Source organism: Mastomys coucha, unplaced genomic scaffold (assembly GCF_008632895.1).
Source record: "Mastomys coucha isolate ucsf_1 unplaced genomic scaffold, UCSF_Mcou_1 pScaffold16, whole genome shotgun sequence".
In the NCBI taxonomy this organism is placed as follows: Eukaryota; Metazoa; Chordata; class Mammalia; order Rodentia; family Muridae; genus Mastomys; species Mastomys coucha.
The window spans coordinates 30,174,911-30,195,356 of NW_022196898.1; the positions used below are offsets into that span (position 1 = coordinate 30,174,911).

The window sequence follows — 20,446 nt, forward strand, 5'->3', positions numbered from 1 at the left end:
GCCTCTCTATTAGTAGTATTGTTTAATTCATGTCTTTACACTATACTATGGTTTTCAGAACAGCTTATTAGATGTTTTCTTTATTTACATGTAAATTTCTCCATTCCCAGTTTCCCCTCCGAAAAACAAAGAAACAAACAAAAACAAACCCCTGTTGCCTCTCCCCTCCCCATGCCTGCCACCCAACCCTCTCCCATTTATTGGCCCTGGCATTCCCCTACAGTGGGGCACAGAACCTTCACAGGGCCAAGGTCCTCTCCTCCTACTGATGATCGAATTTGGAATCCTCTACTATACACATGCTGCCAGAAAAATCAGACCCCTCCATTTGCAGTCCTTGGTTGGTGGTTGAGACCCTGGGAGTTCTGAGGGTACTAGTTAGTTAGTTCATATTGTTGTTCTTTCTAAGGGGCTGCAAACCCCTCAGCTCCATAGGTCCTTTCTCTAACTCCTTCATTGAGGACCCTGTACTCAGTTCAATGGATGGCTGTGAGCCTCTACATCTGTATTATTCAGGTACTGTCAAAGCCTCTCAGGAGATAGCTATATTTAGGCTGGCTTGACCTTCCTTCAGTCTCTGTTCCATAGTTAATCTCTGCAACTCCTTCCATGGGTATTTGGTTCCCCCTTTTAAGAAGGAATGAAATGTCCACCTTTTGGTCTTCCTTCTTCTTGAGTTCCTTGTGGTTTGTGGGTTGTTCTTCCTGTATTCCAAACTTCTGGGCTAATAATCACTTATCAGAGAATGCATACCATGTTTGTTCTTTTGGAATTGGGTTACCTCACTCAGGATGATTTTCTCCAGATCCATTCATTTACCTAAGAATTTCATAAATTTATTGTTTTTAATAGCTGAGTATATATTTATGTATTTCAAAAGTATTTTTATATCCCAAAGAAACATAGATGATTAACTAGGGAGATGGCTTATAAGAGAACAACAAAATGAGACTGAATGCTTTGAGTGACATTTGTAACTCTTGTATCAAGTTTGAAGAAGAGGACTTTATAAGTTACTCTTTCTCTGAGATGAATGCTTTTCCAAATTATCACAGCTAATGAACCAAATTCTTACCCTCACCTAATGTCTGTGCCACCCTCCAAGCAGAACCATTGTTCATTGAAACAGTTGGTGAATGACTTTTTGGATAGACCATCTTAATACCTACACCATTTCTTAAATGAATGTAACCTGTTCTCTGTGGGCTGAGAATGAAGTCACTCACTCAAGTCAAATAGCTTTGACCATAGCAGGAAGTCTGTATCCAAAAATCGAGCCTACAATTCATTTCTTGGTGCAGCAGAACCATCAATTCTCAGCTTAGCTATGATGGAGGTAAAATCCTTTGGTGATGTGAGAGTCATTGAAATACAGCCTTATTACAATGAAACCCGATGTCTAAAAATTGTTCTTATTTTGGGCTTGTGCCACAGTAAGAGCAAGATTTTAAACTCTACTAAATACAAAACAAACAAACAAACAAACAAACAAAAAAGAATTCTCAGCTACTTTTCCAGCACCAAATCTACCTGTGTACTAACATACTCCCTGCCATGATGAAAATGGACTAAACATCTGAAACTATAAGTAAGCCTCAATTAATTGTTTTCCTTTATAAGAGTTGCTGTAGTCATGGTGTCTCTTCACAGCAATGGAATACTAAGATAATCTGTTAAGGTAGCACTCTATCTCCAGCCTAATCAATATACAATATTTACATAGAAGATGTAATATCAGAATTACATCTATTAGATGTAGAATTAGAATATAATATTTGCATAGAAGATGCAGTTATTTTCTAGTACTGATTAGGTTTCTTTTATATTTTTGTTGTTTATCTCTTTGAAGATCTTATATTATATAAGATACATTAATATGTATAATTTATGTACCTTATATATAATTATAATATATGTCATATTATAATTATATATAATTAATAATATATAATATATTAATATATTGGTATATATTAGTATAATAAGGTACTAACAATATTTTTATTAAACTGATTGGAAACTTAAAGATCTTTGCAAAAATTTTTTGAAAGGCCTGGAGTTGAAAATATACTGTCAGGTTTCTTAAATAGTTTCATCTATGAATGATTCATTACACTAGAGTATATCTCTAATCCAGTGCTAGCTTTTAAATGGAAAGTGTTTAAATTAATAGCTATTCCACATTGGAGTCAGCTCACTGGAAAAAAAAAATGTCCTTGCAGTGAGTCTGCTGTGACAACCCCACGGCCTTCTTTCCTCTCCATGCACCTTTGCTCAAGGAACAAGCAGCATGCACCTTCCCTAACTTTTAACCACAAGGCTCAAGCCTATGAAACCAAGAAATCTTCTTTCTCTGTATGCTGCTTATGTTTATGAAATGCTAGCCTCCCACCTGTCACCTTGAGCACATTCTGAAACTTCTTTGTCCTCATATGTTACCCTTATAGCTTTTCAAATAACTTGGGAAATGACTGGGTAAATTTTCAGTCCTCAAGTAAGCTTTCCTCCCAGTCTGTGGAAAGACAAAATCAATGTGCCAGGTGGCAGCTGATTTAGCCCCCTGTTCAGTTCTCACCAGAAAGCCCACACTGACCGAGAAAACAATCTCTGTGTGAGCTTTCCCTCTGTAACCCTCCATCTCAGTTTGTCAGTTTGAATAAGCAAGCTAGTTCATGATATCAAAATATTTGTGTAAATGGAATGAACCATAATTTATTGCTTCTAAAATTATTTCATGGGATTGTGGTAGGCCTTATTTTTGCTGAGCCATTGGGTTAATCTCAGTGGAAATGAGGCCTGTACTCTATGTTATTATAGCGATTTCTGAGGAGAAAAAAATCTCTAATCCCAGTTTTCCTAATATTTATCTAGATTAAGAACTTCCAAAAAGTGTCTGCAGTGATTTAACAACAGGTTGCTAACTCTGGTCCTTCTCTATTAAACTTCCTAAACTTCAGATGTGTGTTTATCAATCTAAGGAATTTCTCCCATGATGAAAAGTAACACCCAAAAGTATATCCTAAGTTTCCTGTAACATACAAAGAGAAAAAAGAAAAATAGAAGTATAAGAGGAGAGAGGGAAAAAGGAGAAAGACTACATATAACATGCGTAGGCTAAAACTGCTTGCATATTGTACAACTTTCTGATAATGTTAAGTTTCTGGGAGTTGGATTATTGAAACTAAGGTGGCCAGATGAGCTTATCCCTTATCAGGCCACTGTTTCAGAAATTATGATGGTTATTTACAGCAACTCTGAACTTTCAGCCATCTCTTATGTTGGGAGAGATTGCTGTAGTTTTAATTCAATAATAATTTCATGTATGCATACAGGCCATACTCCCATACGCATAAAATAAATAAATTTTTAAAAGATTATTACATGTATGTATGGGTGAAGTGGGCTACTGTGGTGCATGTGTGCATGATACAATGATCAAATTATGGCATTCGGCATATGTGTCATCTCAAACATTTATTTTTCCTGTGTGGTGAGATGACTCATAAATTCCTCTTCTATCTAGTTGAAATATACATTATATTATGGTTGGTTATGGTCATACTAATGTTTAAAAAATATCAAAAACTATTATTATTAAGCTCTCTTTTGTATTCATTGGCTAACTCTTCTCCCTCCCCCACCCCGGGCTCTTCTCTAAATCTGTAGGAAGAGCTTTTAGATCTACATGGAGGTGACTTTCATGTAGTCTTGCTGTTATCTGCCCAGCAAGTGAGGATAGAGACTGAAAGGGAGATGAAAGATACCTGAGCTTGTAGATCTAATATAAATGGTTTCAGATGTAAGTGTAATAACACATAGCAACAAAATTACTGGGGCTAAGCAGTAAAGGGCAGTTACTGCTCAAGCAGAGGATGACCTGGACTTTATTTCCAGCAACCACATGACAGCTGAAAACAGGCTATAACTCAAGGTATAGGGGATCCAATTCCTTCCTCTGGCATATGCATATCATTAAATAATAATAAACAAAAATGATAATAATAAATAATGGTGATAAATCTATAATAACTCCACATGTTCATTATAACTATTTCAGTATTTGCCATGCTAAACAAAATCCATCCCATTTTCTCTCTTGATCACAGAACTAAATAAAAAAAAAATTGTTAGAGACTATGGATTATCTACTAATGAGCTATCATGATTTGAAGAGTTACCTTCCTAGTGGGTCAATGTGACCTTGATGTGGGCACATGTCTAGAGGATATCACTGCATGCCCAACCCTTTAATACAGACTTATGATTTTTCAATCTTTTTCAGTTGACACATAGTGAGTTATGCTCTAGTTTGTGCTGCGCAAGGATTGTGTGGATGTTACGACTCTACATCAGAGTTCATATATGCTTATTGCATGTTTAGGGAGTGTAAGTAAGCTTGAGTTACAGACAAGAAGCATGAATATGCTTCTGTCATCAGATAAGTACTTATTTGGCCTGTCAAACAAAAGCAGAAGCAAAAGAGTCTGTAGTAAAGGGTGTCTTGCAAAACTGACTATACTTACAAAGCATATGAAATATATAGCATCATTTGGATTTGAAATTGTATTCTATGATTCGGATGTTGACTGTTCTCCATTGATACTTGTATTAAAGTTTGATAGCCAGAGTGACATTACTGTGAGATAGTAGAACTTCTGAAGGTAGGGTTTAGTAGGAGGTCATTAGGATATTGGTCTGCTTTCAAAGGGGATTGTATGTCTCTAGCCCATCCTGTGTATTCTCTCCTTGGTTTATGATGGAAGACTTTTTGCTGGACACTGCTCTCCTTTCATGATATTTTGCCTCCATACAATCTGGAAATATGATGCATGATCATTCATGGATAGAAAGCTCCAGTGCTGAGAGTCTAGATAACCCTTCTCTTATACAAGTGGATTGCCTAAGATACTTTATATTGGTGAGATGACTGATAGTATAGAAGTGTGAACAGATATACAGTCTCAAAAGATTTGCTTATTGCACACTTAAGGAATATAGGTAAGCTTGAGCAGTAGGCAAGAAACATCAATATGCTTCTGTCTTCTGAGAAAGACTCATTGGCCTAATCAGCATGGTGGCTGCAAAGAAACATCACATTTGACTTTTACCTTGATGAATTCCCATTCAGATATGACCTTTAGAAGAAGTGACTCAACATCTTCTCAGCTCCCTCCCCTGACCTGTTATTGAGTTGCTCAATAACAAGCTCCTAGAAAATAGCAGTGTCGAAACCAGAAAGAAATGCAAGGCATTTTAATGAAGGGATGATCCTAGAAATCCAGACATAAAAGAAAAGAACTGTGATTGACACCCCAAACTATGTTTTCAGAAGGCAGCATGGTCAGTTAAAGCCTGTTGTTATGGGAGGTGAGCCCTGATTCATATTGATTCCAGCATGTCTTAGTTAAGGCTTTATTGCTGTGAAGAGGCATTATGACCACAAAAACTCTTATAAAGGAAAACATTTAATTGGGTCCAACTTAGAGTTTCAGTGGTTTAGTTATGTTGGGGAGCTTGGTAGCAAGCAGGCAGACGTGGTGTTAGAGAAAGAGCTGAGAGTTCTATATGTTGATCTGAAGGCAGCAGAAAGAGACTGTGTGCCATTCTGGAAGTAGTATGAGTATGTAAGAGACCTTAAAGGCTGCCCTACAAACATAAAGTTCTTCCCACAAGGCCATACCTCCTGATAGAACCACTCCTTCTAGACAAGCGTCCAACTACGTGAGTCTATGAAGACCATACCTATTCAAACCAGCACAGGGGGTGTGCAAGAGAATTTGGCTTTAGAGGTCTTATGAAGGTCCACAGATGTCATCTGTAGTAATCTGATGAGGACCTCAGACTGTGCGATTCTAATGTGTAGGGGGGACATAGACAAAATATTTTAAGTAAAAAAACATTTGAAGTAACACTTCTGTTACTTCAAATGCATCTATATGAAGAAGGTTAGAGATTAGTCACACACTTCATAATTTTCTTCTCTTATTTTAAAAGCAGACACAGTGTATCAAAACATTTAACTTCAATCTCTATAGTTACTTCCTAAAAAGCAAGTTATTTAGTCTAAGAAAATGATTAGCCACTAATACAAGATTTAAGTCACTTGTGAATATGTAATTAACACTGCCTTCTCATTTCTGTGTTCAGTAGAGTAGAGATTACTGAGGTGGGATGTGGCAGAGTAAGTATGTTATCAATTAGTTGTCTGTCCAGTACAATTTGATAATGTACTGTCTGGGAGACACATAAAGATAAAGATAGAGAAAGCTAGATCATAAGATTAAAGTATACCAAGTTTCACATCTAGTGTTAATTCAGAGAGAGAGGCATGTACACAAGGTTCAGTGGTCACCATGGTGATTGTACATGAATGAGAACTGGAAGACTACTAACATCAAAATAAATTCTAGAACATTATATCCAATTCATAACTCCAAACAAAGTATTCCCTCATTTTAAAAGCCATGTGTAGCTACAAATGAAAAAAAAATCTGTTAGCTTGTATTTAATGTGAATTGGAGTGAAAACAAGAATAAAATGTTTAAGAGAAAAATGAGTTATTTCTATTGGAACAGAGTATGCAAATTTGTGTTTTGCCAACTCCATCTCCTGATATTTGTTTATAAACCTGTTTCCTTATTATCTTTATGTACACTCACTCATTCTCCCATTTAGCTAGCAGTCATGTACCCTGCTATGCACCAACCAAACATCATACTATGTATCAGGGATCCAAAGAGTATTCAGAGCTTCTTTGACCTCTAGAAAGCATTGAATAGCAAAGGAATGTTCATGAAAAAAATAAAATTCAAAATTGTGATGGGTGTGATATGGACCATGCTGCAAAGACATCACTACCTCTGCCCTGGGACTCCCAGAAGGCACTTGCCTGAGGAGTTCCTATACATCTACAATCTAAGTAGAAGTGGAAGTGTGTCAAGTGAAGTGGGAAGATAATTCTGCATTAGGGGACTTCATATATAATTTTCAAATATTGATGTGTAATCTTTGAAAGTTATTACTAGGTATTTTTCTACGTATATCCAATGAAATGTACTGCTGTGTGGCTTGGAAACACTGAGTAATAAATCTGGTGACATAAAGTGTTTGACCTATGACAGGGCCATTATTGCTGTAATCACTGTACCAAAAGATGTGGTCATATTTACCATCTGGTGAAATATGCTGTCTCGCCCAGGTTGAGATTCATAGTGACTAAAGGCTTAAGTAGCCCACAATGACTCAGTTGCCCAAAATCCCTAAAGTAGATGGAAAGCTGTCTGCAAAATTTTATAGGTTCTCTAACTGAAGTCTGAAGGATAAAGGGGAGCCGTTGTGTGTGTCTTACTTCTGGGTAGCATGAAGACCTTCTGTGCTCTGACTATCCCAGTGGAGCCTTTTTATGCTCACACTATAATGATGAACATCTGATCAAACAGGAATCATGAAGATATTGTCCCAAAAGTACATATTATCTCTTTAAGACTATAGTTTAATTTCTATATTTTAAGATCTAGGTTAAATGAAAATATAAATTGTTAAATATAGACATGTATTGTCCTATACCTTTAATTGTGTGTATAATAATTAGCACAGCTTTTCAGATACATATCTGAAACATCAGGGTTCAAATTCTATTTGCTTTTATAAGAATTAGTGAACTGCTACTGATGGAAGGCTGTCCTACAGCAAAGGGCTTTGGAATTTATACTTATAACTAACTAACTAACTAACTAACTAATGATATAGATAGATAGATAGATAGATAGATAGATAGATAGATAGATAGATAGATAGATATAGAGATAGAGATGGAGAGAAAGAAAGACACAGGGAAAGAGTGAGATGGGGATAGAGAAAAGGAGATACTCGGAAGTGAAATATATCATTGGTACTGTGTATTTCTAGAGGGAAATTTAGGACTGTAGAATAAGTGTGAAGATAAAAATTTATTAATATATGAATAGAAGTCATAAGATAATCACAATTTAAAAAAATATCTTGTCTCTTCTACAGAGGAGAAAGATCTGAGAGAAATCAACTGGAACAAAAAAGGGGAATGCAGCAATGTATGGGAAATTGTTAAACCTGCTAGGGCTCCTTGCGATGTGCGGACCTGTAAAAGGCTGTGATGGAGTCAGCTATAAAAGCACCTTGAAAGGGTAACACAGAGAGGAAATAGCCAAAAGGAAAGCATATTTCAAATTGTACAAGAAGAAAATAAAAGTATTGCACATAATCCCTACCACAGGATCTTGCCTAGAGGGGAATTATCCAAGTGGGCACTGAGCCTGGTGTTTCTCATTTCTCTTTTCACACCATCAAATATGAAGTAATCTCCTTAGCCATAATCACGTCACCTGATGACTAGACTTGCTCCTTTGAGATAAAGCTTTCTGCTTTGTTTCCTTTCTTTGGAAATGAAAACATTAAAAGACTAACCCCTCCTTATTCAATCATTGGGTTCAAGAACAGAATCCCAAACATCAGCGTAGTCCCTTGTCCTAGTAAACAAAACCATGTAGTAAATCCAGAAAATATACCAAAGGAAAGCAAAACAAAATAAAACCTATTTCTATGCTTTTCCTGTGAGTAGAATTAGGGATTTTTGTTTATCTGCTTTTTGAGATCCAAGTCTTTTAGTGAGAAGGATCAATTATTGTCCTATGTCAAGATTTGTGCTCCCAGACAGTGTGATGACTGTGTGCAAGTCAATTACCATTTTATTATTTCAGTCTCCACGTGTTTCCTTCATCCAGTAAAGATGGATTATGACAACTTTTTTATCATTTTAGATTGTTTTGTGCATATATGAGTGCCTGTATGTACAAATGTGAAACACACATATGCTGTTGCCCACAGAGATTAGAAGAGATTGTTAAAACCCCTGGAAGTAGACTCATAGACTTCCCCGTGAACTTTTTGATGTGTATGCTGGAAATCTAGGTCCTGTCAAAAGCAGCAAGTGCTCTTACCTGCAGAATGACAGTTTCATTTCTTAAATGTAGCATCTCAAATTGACTTTGTTAATGCCCAATAGAGTTGTTCCCACATGTGTAAAGGTATCATATATAACTGGTACTTAGTTGTGGTTGATTTATTAGTGCCTCACAGAAGCTGTGTTTAAGGAGCAGCTGTATACCACAAACCATCCCATGTTAGTGAGATGCTTCTGTAAAATTCGTCACCAGTTAGACTATGTCAGAGTATAAGGATATGCTCTTCAGAGGAGAGGGCTCTGAGTAGGCTGCACCTCATCTTATTAGTAACTTGTTCTGTTCTCTTTCTTGGGACCCATCTTGAATTGATACTTATTACTACTGTCCAAACTTTGGCTTCTTGTCATTAACAATGCAGTGATAGAAAGTGAACTTCCACTGAAAGTAGAAGCAACTGGTAATTGTATTTCAGAATCTATTAGACCTTAGACACAAGATATTCAGCCTTTGAAGGACTGATTTTTACACATTGTTCTACAGCCCCACACTAAGCATAGCATTGATAATCCAGGAAATATAAGAAAGTACTCAGATTTTTTTAAGTGATCAATAAATCTGTTTCTTAATAAAAGAGACGCAAGTATAAAGAGAAAATATCTACATGCAAATCTTGTTCTAGACACACTAAATTCAAGACAACTGTTTCAACAGAGGACGTAACTAGAGTAGTTGGGCTCCCCCTCTGTTGCGATTTAGGGCTCTGACTTACACTCATCATGAAGCATCCTGATTAGTAACATATTCCTTTATCATAATTGAAGCTTCCCCTTGCAGTCAAAAACTGCCATTTCCATAGCCCCTCCCTTAGCTCAGCCTCTGGTTGTCGTCTTTTTATTCTGTTTCTATAAGGTAGACATATATATATATATATATATATATATATATATATATATATATATTAGATTTCATGTATAAGTGAGGCTAAATAATATTTTTCTGCATGCCTGCCTTATTTCATTTATCATAATCTCCTTATATATTGTAGTAAATGACAGAATGATAAGCATTCTTCCTTTTTAAAGGGTAACACATCTAACTCACACACTGGACATTTTATTTACTTATCTGTAGATTATAACTAAATTTCTTCCATGCTTTTGCTATTGAGAATAATACTGAAGTGGCTTAATATACTGCCTTATGTTCCGTGTATGTATCCCCAAAGTGGGATGGATGTACACAGTTTGAGATTCTGTACTCACTTTTTGGAGAAGCTTCCATATTACCTCTTAAATTAGCTCTACTAGTTTGCCTACTTAGGAGTTTCATATAAATTGTCATATTGTACTCACAGCTATATCCAGGTACTTTCAAAATAATTTCAATATTTTAATTAAGCAGAATGCCTGCTGTGCTTATAATGACATAAGAGGTTTGGAGGCCTGTTCTTCCATACAGCTAAAGTCTTTCATTAAAGGTTATATGTCATATTCATGGAAATTGTTGTCTTTAAAAGAACTAGTGATTACCAGAATGAGAAAATGGTGAGTGTGTAAAATGGTTTCAGTACAACCATGAGGATTCAAGTCCCAGAATTCAAGTAAGAAGTCAGTTGCAGCAGTACTTATTGTATCCACAGTGCTGGGGAGGCACTGATCAGGATCCCTGAAGTTTGCCCATCAGCCAGTGCAGTTTAGAGGGTAAGTTCCCACACATTTGCACCTGTATATGCATGCCACACTCATATACACTTATCCCCATCCCCAAAGCAAAAACAAGTATTGTTGTTAGAAACTATGGTAGTACCATGTCAGGCACTGTTTCTCATTTAAACCTCACAAAACATTTTTAGAGTTAATTATTAATTATCTTAGTTTTGTAAAATGAGTCTCTGAAGTGTTTCGAAGGGACTTACAGAGAATCAATTATGAATAATGTCATTTAAGGTGGAATGATTTCTTCGTGTGTTCTATTTTACCAAAGCCAGTGTGGTTCTTGAACTATGACCTTTAACCTCATGCCAGGCTTCTGCCTTTGCCTTCTTGAGTCTTACTTGTATGGCTTTGATTTATTTCATAACCTACTATATCCTGGCCTCGGGCATAGTCAGAGTAGCCAGTTGAGTTTTGTCTGGTGTTGGATACTTGAGGAGCACTGGTTCCTTTTACATGCCTCGCCATATTTGTTTTGTTAGGGTAATTAACTATTTTACACAAAACACTAGAAAACTTATCAAGATTTTGAAAAAATATAAGCAAGTCCATGACTTCCTGTCTTTCAGTTATACATTTTGCAGACAGTAAATGTTCATTCATATTGGCTTAGTGTATTTTTCTGTGTTTGGACATCTGCAGTGACCTACATTTTCCCCTATGAGTTTCCGAGTCTTTAGTCATAAACAAAAGATATTGTTGTCTATTAATCCCGTATTCAGCCTTTTTACTGAATTATCTTTGTTTGTCCCAATCCTTCTTAAAAGCCCAAAGTTTCAAATAAATTTTGATTTCTTTCTTCCTTATCTCACACCAGTTCTTGTTAGATCTACCTCAACATAAATGATGTATAAAAGTTACCTCCATGTGTGTAGCTTTATGCTACCCAGCCTAAGCTCCAGGAATGGGCCCTTGCTACTAGCCCCCACCCAGCTTCCCTTTAATCCATGAATAAAAGACACAACCACAGATGTTCCTTTCAACTTGCCTTTGGACACAATTGCTGGGCACTATTTTCTCCCACTTGGAAATATCGTCCTTAACATTATTCTTATTTCCCCACCTCTCACTTGTTCTAAACTTTAGTTGCTAAGATATATCTAGTGCCTGCTAAGCATCCTTGACCACCCATCTGTAGGAGTGGCCACAGTTCCCTGCTCCTCTTGAGATCCCACATGGCTACTTGGTTCTTCTTTCTCCAGAGCATGGTGAATTCTTTCCTCCCTTGCATCTGTCTCTTTTCTTCCAGGTACCTGGAAATCCTGACTATTCCTTCTGCCTAGCAACTGACCCATGCATGGCTTCTTTACTGACAGATCAAGAACCAATTAGGGTACAGCACTACTTTCCACTGGGCCGTTGCCTTCCACAGCCAGCTCTGGGGCCCCACCTGTGATGATCCTCACAGCTTCCTCAACAGTATTTGGTATCTTGCATCTTCGGAAAATTTCCATCAGTTCATCCACTTGTACAAAAGGACCCTGGAAGCAGATAGGAGGAGGGAGCAGCTTTATTAAAACAACAGCGGCAGGAGGCACTGGAAACACTCCACCGGGGACTGGGTGTAAGCCTGGAGGTGCTAAATGTCTTGGCTGAAATGGAATCATCTGCTGAGTGTCTGGCTTAGGGTACTCAGGTTTTCTATCCACTTCATCTTTCAGAACAGGCACTATGGAAGGAGCTACAACTGGGTCTGGAATTATAGCAGCTAGCTTAGCACGCAACGGCCCAGTGGAAAGTAGTGCTGTACTCACAAAGGCTGTCAAAAGGCCCAACGAGGATTCAGACGAAGATGAAGAAAAGGGGGCTGTAGTCCCCCCTGTTCATGACATTTACAGAGCACGGCAGCAGAAGCGAATACGATGAGTCAGCTTAAAAACCTACCAGCCTCTGAGAGAAAAAACTCTTACCCAGGATTCCTTTTTTGCCTCTTAAGTCATATGTTTTAAAGAGACAACGCTTTGTTACAAGGTTTTGGAAACAAAGTTGTATTGTCATTGGTGCCTCTGTCATACGGTTCTTGAGAAAAAAACCCAAGCCTGTGTGGATTTTGAATTTGAAGCAGACCTATCCTCTAAGCAAGATTAGGTTTTAAATAACAGTACAAAATGACAACACCACATCTTGTTCCTTTTCAAGGGTGTCTTGTATGTGCCACTTGAAGATTTGTAAGTTTTCCACAGTTTTATTTTAAAAACTGGATGGCTTATGATTGTAAAACATTTTCACATTTTCTGAAAAACATTCGTTCTCAGTTTGCTTATGTAGTCCTGCCTTACTGTTTGTTTTTATTTATGGCAGAATGTATGGCAACTGTTTTGTAGTTATAAATTTTTAAAAGGGTCCTTTGAAAAAAATAAAAGGGCCTCAAAAACAAAACAAAACAAAAAGAACCAATTAGGGAACAGGACCTTAGCATCAGAACTGCCCCTATATCCATAGTATAACTCAATTCTATTGCTCCAGGACTGAGCTCTTTAGCCTCTGTACTAACTGCTGAATTCTGTTCTCAAAATGTATTAGCTGGGAACAGGTAAGGCTATGCTTGTAAAATGCTTGATTTCAATGGTGAGGATCAGCTGAGTGCCCAGGCCTGCTGTGAAAACAACAGGTGTGACTTATTCTTTTACTAGCCAGAAAGGAAATGGCAGGGGTGTCCACAGGTTTGCTGGACAGACAGTCTAGCAGAAACAGCAACCATTGGTTTCAGCAGGAGACCTTGACTCAAAAACTGAAATGGAAAAGACATTGAGGAAAGCATCATATCAACTTCTAAGTTCTACAGTGAAGCTCCAGGACAATGAGAAACCTTATTTCAAAGGAAATGGGTAGTATTCCCGAGGAGGACACCCAAAATTAACTCTTGGTCTCACACATGTGCGCGCGTGCGCGCAAGCACACACACACACACACACACACACACAAGCATGCATATACCCACACTCAAGTCTATAAGCAACCAAAGATATTTATTGTCTCTATTCTTATTATATTTTTCTTTCTTCTATTTCAAATTTATCTATAGCTCCTTCTCTAAAATTCCAATGGTAAGGAGAGATCCTCATTATGTTCTAATGTGGTAATCAACTAATCTTCACTTCAGACAATGCATGTGGTTTTTTTCTGTTAAGAAATTTTCAACCAAATTTGAAAGTCTTCTGCTTCCAATTTTTAGTAACCAATTAATTAGGCCATGCTGGTGATTCATTTACTACTATGATCATACTGATGTTATTCCTTTTAATATTTTATGGAGTATTTTTTATTCCTCTTTATTCATGGACAAAGCTTATACTAGGCTGATTACACTAATCATATAGTCTTCTGATGGCTAATAGGTAGTAATTTGTTTCCATTGCCTATCAGAGTGAAATGAGTCATATTTCTGAATCCTATATATTGCCAGTTCAGAGAATTCAATACAAGGATTAGGGAAGATTATCATATTAATTGGGAAGATTATAATTTTCAATGTTTTATAATTATGAAAAATTGGAATGATGAATTTGTTTATAGCTTAATAACATCTCATAAAACCACCTTTGATTTCATTTTTATATGGATAAATACTGACCAACTTTTCAATTTAAGAATTATTATTTACTTTAATTCTGCTATTACCAAGTTGATAATTCATATTGTAGCCATTATTTTTTACAACTTTTTAAATCTATTTAATGAAAATGTCATAAATTATAATTTTTTTTGAGACAGGGTTTCTCTGTGTAGCCTTGACTGTCCTGGAACTGACTCTGTAGACCAGGTTGGCCTTGAACTCAGATCTCAGAAATCTGCCTGCCTCTGCCTCCCAAGTGCTGGGATTAAAGGCATGCGCCACCACCGCCCGGCCTAAATTATAAAATTTTTAACTGTAATTATATCTTCTGCATGTTTCTTGTTCTGTCTCCTTATTCATTCTTTTCCTTCTTTCTTTCCTTCTTTTTTCTTTCTTTCTTTCTTTTTTCTTTCATTATTCTCTCTTTCTACCATTTTTTTTAAATTATGAGTACTTATTTTGTTTGCTTATACCTCTTAAATTTTATTTCTAGTTATTATTGCTTTTTCCCTTGTCTTGTCCTTATTTCTTTTTTTGTAAGTTGAATTAGTAGCCTATACAGTTGCATTTTTTAAAAGTTAGTGATAAGGATTACTTTGAAATCTCCTCATGCCAAAACAACTTGAGTCACCTCTCATAGGGCGAGCTCTACTGTTTCTGTAAGAATGTCCCCATCATTTGTTGTTTGTCCTGGCAATTATAATTGTGTGCTTGGCTCCCACCGTGTACATTGTTTTAAAATTCTCAAAGAGTTGCTGATAATAAATATTACCAAGTTAGCTATAAAAAATAATCTAGACTAGCAAGCTATGTGTTCAGTTTCATTTGTTAGAGTCTGTGTTTTCCAGCCCATAAAACATGACTTCATAGTCAGTTTTTGTCTAGTTACATATATTTTCCCTGTAGTTACAAAATAAAATAAAATAAAATTAATTATAGAGATGTATTTTAAGTATAGTGAGTGGGTATTAGCTTCTAAGACCTTGGAGTCTGAGGTTTAGCTTTCAAAATTAAAGCTGTAACTTTACTTTGTAAACTTAGCCAAATTACTTAGCTTCTCTATATTTAGTAACCCATAACTGAGTACAATTAGAAACTTCCACTTTCATTTGCTAAGAGGATCTATTGGGAAAATACTAAGAAGCACCTAAAAACATGCCTAACATATTGTAATCACCTAATAAATATGATATTATTTCAAAGTATTTTCTGTATTAATTGGTGTCTAGAAGAACATCTGGTGTTTGAATAGGAGTCTGAAGATTCTGTTTGTGTGTGGATAGCAAAGGCATAAGCCGATAAGCTCCGTACAGTAATTGTCATCTTATTATTTTTATTACCTATCCCAACCTGCTCCTGAACCAGTTGACACTTGCAGAGCCAGACTTTCTATAATCCACATGTACTTGGCATCTTTTCTCACTACTATCAGGCTGATAAATCATGGGGCAGGTTTAATTGATAGGGTTTTATTCAGAATGAACTAGAGACAGCCCGCTCTGCAGGGTTGGTTTATTTTTGTTGAAAGAAGCTGGCTGTCTGACAATTGTGTTTACCAGTGAATTTATCTCTCTGGTGTACTCCTTACATTCTTAGGAGTAAGAATTCAGCTCCCATAGCCTCACACTTCCTACATTCCCACAGGAGAACAAAAGTTTTGCCTACAACATTAGACTTGTTTGTAAAACATAAAAGAACATAAATCCTCCCTGGGTCCCAGGAGTGTGGTAGAGAGGGGGAGTGGTCATTACCAGTCACTTTGCCCTGTGTGTGCTGCATCATGTTGCTCTGAGAATGTGATGTTTGATTGGCTCATGCTTAGTAAATCCTTTAAATAGTGGTGCGGGTAATTGTTCACCTTGAAAATTAATACTTGGGAGTGTATTGTAAGGATTACTGTTTCTCCAGTATGGTCACCTGAGAATGCATGGATGGCGTGCTTTAATCATTTCCCACTCCCTTTTACTATGGCCTGGAGTTATGATTTTCTCATTAGTTTCTCTCTTCCTTTCCTTCATGAGGTTTTGAACTATGTTAGTAAACATCCTTCAAATGGCTCCTTTTATGAATCCCTTATTCTGCTGAAGGCATCAGGGGAAAAAAAGTGAGAAACATAATATGTAAATCATTAGAAAAAATAATTTAGATTAACATGCATTATCCTTTTCCAAAACCCACTGAATGTATTCTGTAGATTGAAAGCAAATATTGAATCACATGCCAATAGTATTTTTGTTTTTTGTTTTGTTTTGTCCTTTGCAATACGATAAGATTTTAATAGTGAGATAGGCATATGCATTTTAGGTATGCCACCTCCCCACACACACTGCCTGTTCTATTTTATTCTATTTTGATCTTTATTCCATTTAAAAAAAATTGTGGTGCTGGGACATTGAACCTAGGACCTAGTACAAGATAATCAAGTGCTTTGCAACTGAGCAACATCTTCATCCATAATCTGTCTACCTTGACTTTCAGTGCAAGTTTTTAAACAAAAGTTTGTTGATAATGGCATTTTTTTAAAAGAGGAAAATGTAAGCTTTAATAAGTAATTATTCTATTGATATTCTTAAGTTTCCTATATGCCTCACAGATTATTAGATAGGATTGTGAAAGTTACAATAATTGGATAAATTTCCTAATTATATTATTGTATAATAATAACTGTGGGGATCAAAACTTGAAGTGCCTAATTTAATATGAAACAACTAGTAGTTTATATTAAATTTTCTGTTTCATAGACAGAGTATACATTTTAGATATTTCTTTCTTTCCCACAAAGTAGAAAACTCCATAGCTCCTTCAAAAAATTTGGTGAATAGAACTTTGGCTATGTCTCAACAGGGCACAGTGAGCTGCCAAGATCTGGCCATAAATCCAGAAATTAATTTAAATCTGACACCAAATTCATTAGAAAACCTTCATGGAACCATAATGGGCTGGACACCCTTCTCTAATCAGTATAGTAGTGAGTTCTGTGTCAATATGTAAATTAGACAAGGCCCAAATTAAGGCTTTGTTGTTTGATATTACTGTGCTGGGCAGCAGCCTCATACTTGCTGCACTGATGCTAGACAAGTACCAACCCCAGACATACTTGGTTTGTTATAAGGTCTTAACATTTATAGCCCCAGTGTTTTGTTGTGCTTTAGGAACTGCCTTTAAAGTGTTTCAAAGACAATTGGTAATCAAGTAAGCCTATATGGTGTTTATTTTTTGACATAAATGAAAATTAGCTATAATAAAAGTAGCTATAGGAATTGTGATATTTTCCCCTTATAATGTGTTCTATCTAAAAGCTTAATAGTCATTTTGAAAATGGTCTCTAGAAACTATTGAACACAATGCAAGCTTCCCAGTTTACTTGTTGAAAATGGCTTGTGGTTTCAAATCCAATACGTGCACTTGACTAATGTTGAACTTCTTTGAGGTTTTGTGCTGCTGGCTGCTTCTGCTTCTGTCTGCTTCTAGTGAGAAGTCTTTCTTCTCACTCTCCTGAGATTTTGTGCCACTGCTTCCAGATTGCACCCAGGTTTTCTGTTTCCTTGCAGGTTGCTGTTTAAAGGACCCTTTCTTTATTCTCACACCTGAAATGTTTCTTCAAATTTCTCAGATAGGTGATGACGGTGTATCTGGCACTCTTTCATTGACTATGCTATATATATATATATACTACAGGGACTGACAAACTAGATGCACAACTGTGTCAATTAGTATAAATACATGAGATTTATATATGTAAAATATATGGAGAGCAGATCCATAGTTCTAAGACTGTTAGGACAGCACATCTCCATGGCTATTTCCATCCAACTCTAACTTCAGTGACTGTGAGGTTTAAGTAAACATTCACCTATTCACCCAACATGTTCCTATCAAGCCTTTACTGTGTTCCTGGCCTACAGGTATGAGGAGAAAGACAATAAAGTGAACTAGAACACTTCTTGTCCTGGAACTGACACCATTCTGAAGCCTGTGTGAATCATATCAGAGTAACAATAGTTGGTATTACCAGATCTTAAAATTTAAAAGGAAACTAGGAACTCATACATATGAAAACATCAGACTTCTAATGTATTGAATTAAATATTTTAAGGAAGAATTGGTCCTATTAAAAGCTGTGCCCACCTCTGTGTGTGATTTTGTATCGCAAGTAAAATTTTAACAACCGAGTCTGAAATACCAAAATCTTAGTGCTTACACTGATTTTTTTTTCCCAGGTTGGTCTGTATCATTTTCTTTGTTTGCCATCCTGTATTCACGGTTGACCATGCCTGGCCCCTTCCCTCTTGTATTACCTATCTATTGTGCCTCCTGCTAGCATGCATCTCCACTTCCCTCCCTCTTTAGTCCAGGTCAAGCAATCAGAACACGTTAACAGCCCAAATATTAAGTCCTTTGTAAAGGGATCCTAATCTAGCTGTGTAAAATTGCCCCTGCTCTTCCGGCATTCCACAGCTCACTTTCATTAGCGATTTTACCATCTGATTTATGGATCCTGAGCCCAAGGAAATGATTATTCCTCCTTGTATCTTGACACACTTATGCATCTCTGTAAGGAGTGGTAGAAAACCAGTTGGACAGGTTTACTTCCTCAAATGGAAACAGAGCTCCCCAAGTAGGAACTTTGTTTTCTGTGCGGTTCTGTTATGAAAATGGTAAAAACAACTGTTTAAACAATAATATATATATTTTTTTTACTTAGGTCTGCACTACTTAACTGTGTCTACTTTTGCCACCTCAGTATGGATCCTAACTTCCATCCTTCTAAACTCCTGTAATGAATAATGGCTGCCTTGAGCCTAGATAGCTTAATAGTCTGGATTTCTCTTCGGATAGTAGCATAACAATTGTCTTCTCTTGTTATCGAACATTTTCTTTTTGATGCTTTAAAATTCTCTGGGCTACATTAAAATATAGACTTATATGGAAGTAGGTGTGATGCTGCATAGATCTGGAGCAAGCTTCATTGAGTGACAACTCTGGGACAGGAATTCTTCAACACTGACTGTATTCTGTCGTTTTAAATGATCTTAGTTTCTTAGTTTTTGTGAGAAAAATGAAGCTGATGAATGTTGTTACATTCCTTAGGAGAAGATTCATAACTATACATTTGTCTACATGTTGTTTTTTATTATCAATGTTGTCTTTAAATCTAATACTATATAAAATGTTGGTTTTGATTTTTGTCTGGTGTATTTATATTCAATTTTTTTTAAAAATCTATCAATAATTTTTGAACATGTCAGACTTCTCTCTCATTAAAAGTTTTATAATTTTCTTTTTATTATTTTGAAATTCAATCCAGAGAAACTATCATTCATTTATAAGTGCAACTGTTAAAGAAAATTTTACAGACTAGTCTGTGTGTTAGGCAAAGTTGGAGATGTATTCCCCAGTAGTAGAGCAGTCACTAAGCATGTGTTAGACACATGTCCACCCTCAGAAACCAAAGGGAGCTGGACTAATAGCAAAGTGATTTATGAGGAAATATATGTGTTAATATTCAAATGCATGTCATCTACCCCCAACATCAAAATAGACAACTGGTAGACTGCACCTTCTTGATAAGTATTAGCAGTATTCTCGGTATTCTTTTAGTACCATGCTTTTCTAAATTAGTAATTGTTCATAAAGTCTGCAAAATATATTTTTTTAACTAGGAAATTTGAACAATGATAGTAGGAACTAAGATAGGAACTTGAATAACTCATGGATTAAAAGTCATAATTTTGCTGTATGCAAAATATTTGTTTTAAATGTCTGATCAATCTCAATTTTGTTATTAGCAAATCTGATGGCTTTGTAAAAAAGTCTCAATTTTTCCAACTGGGTTTTCATTTATAATTCTCTTTAACTTCTGCATCTCAAGGTCTCTCCTTTCAAGGATAATTGGGGACAAATCATGGTGTGCTCCATAGATGCATTGTACACATAAAGTTTCCATTGCCTAGATAAGCAATGACACCAATCTCTGCCCCCTTTGCCTCCTCACAGGTATGATTTTGTAGAAGTTGAGGAGCCCAGTGATGGAAGTGTTTTAGGACGCTGGTGTGGTTCTGGGACTGTGCCAGGAAAGCAGACTTCTAAGGGAAATCATATCAGGATAAGATTTGTATCTGATGAGTATTTTCCATCCGAACCTGGATTCTGCATCCACTACAGTATTATCATGCCAGTAAGTACTACTTTGAGATTTTACTATTTCACTGAGTCAGCTTTTTTTTTTTTTTTTTTTT

The 20,446-nt window shown here is 36.3% G+C and overlaps 1 protein-coding gene across 1 annotated transcript in view; it reads left to right on the forward strand.

Annotated features, from left to right (window-relative positions):
- Positions 1-20,446, forward strand: part of Pdgfc (platelet derived growth factor C) — a 169,011-nt gene that overhangs the window by 109,415 nt on the left and 39,150 nt on the right. The window contains exon 3 of the mRNA XM_031374165.1: positions 20,205-20,385. Coding sequence (XP_031230025.1) covers positions 20,205-20,385 — 181 coding nt within the window. The remainder of the gene's footprint in view (positions 1-20,204; positions 20,386-20,446) is intronic.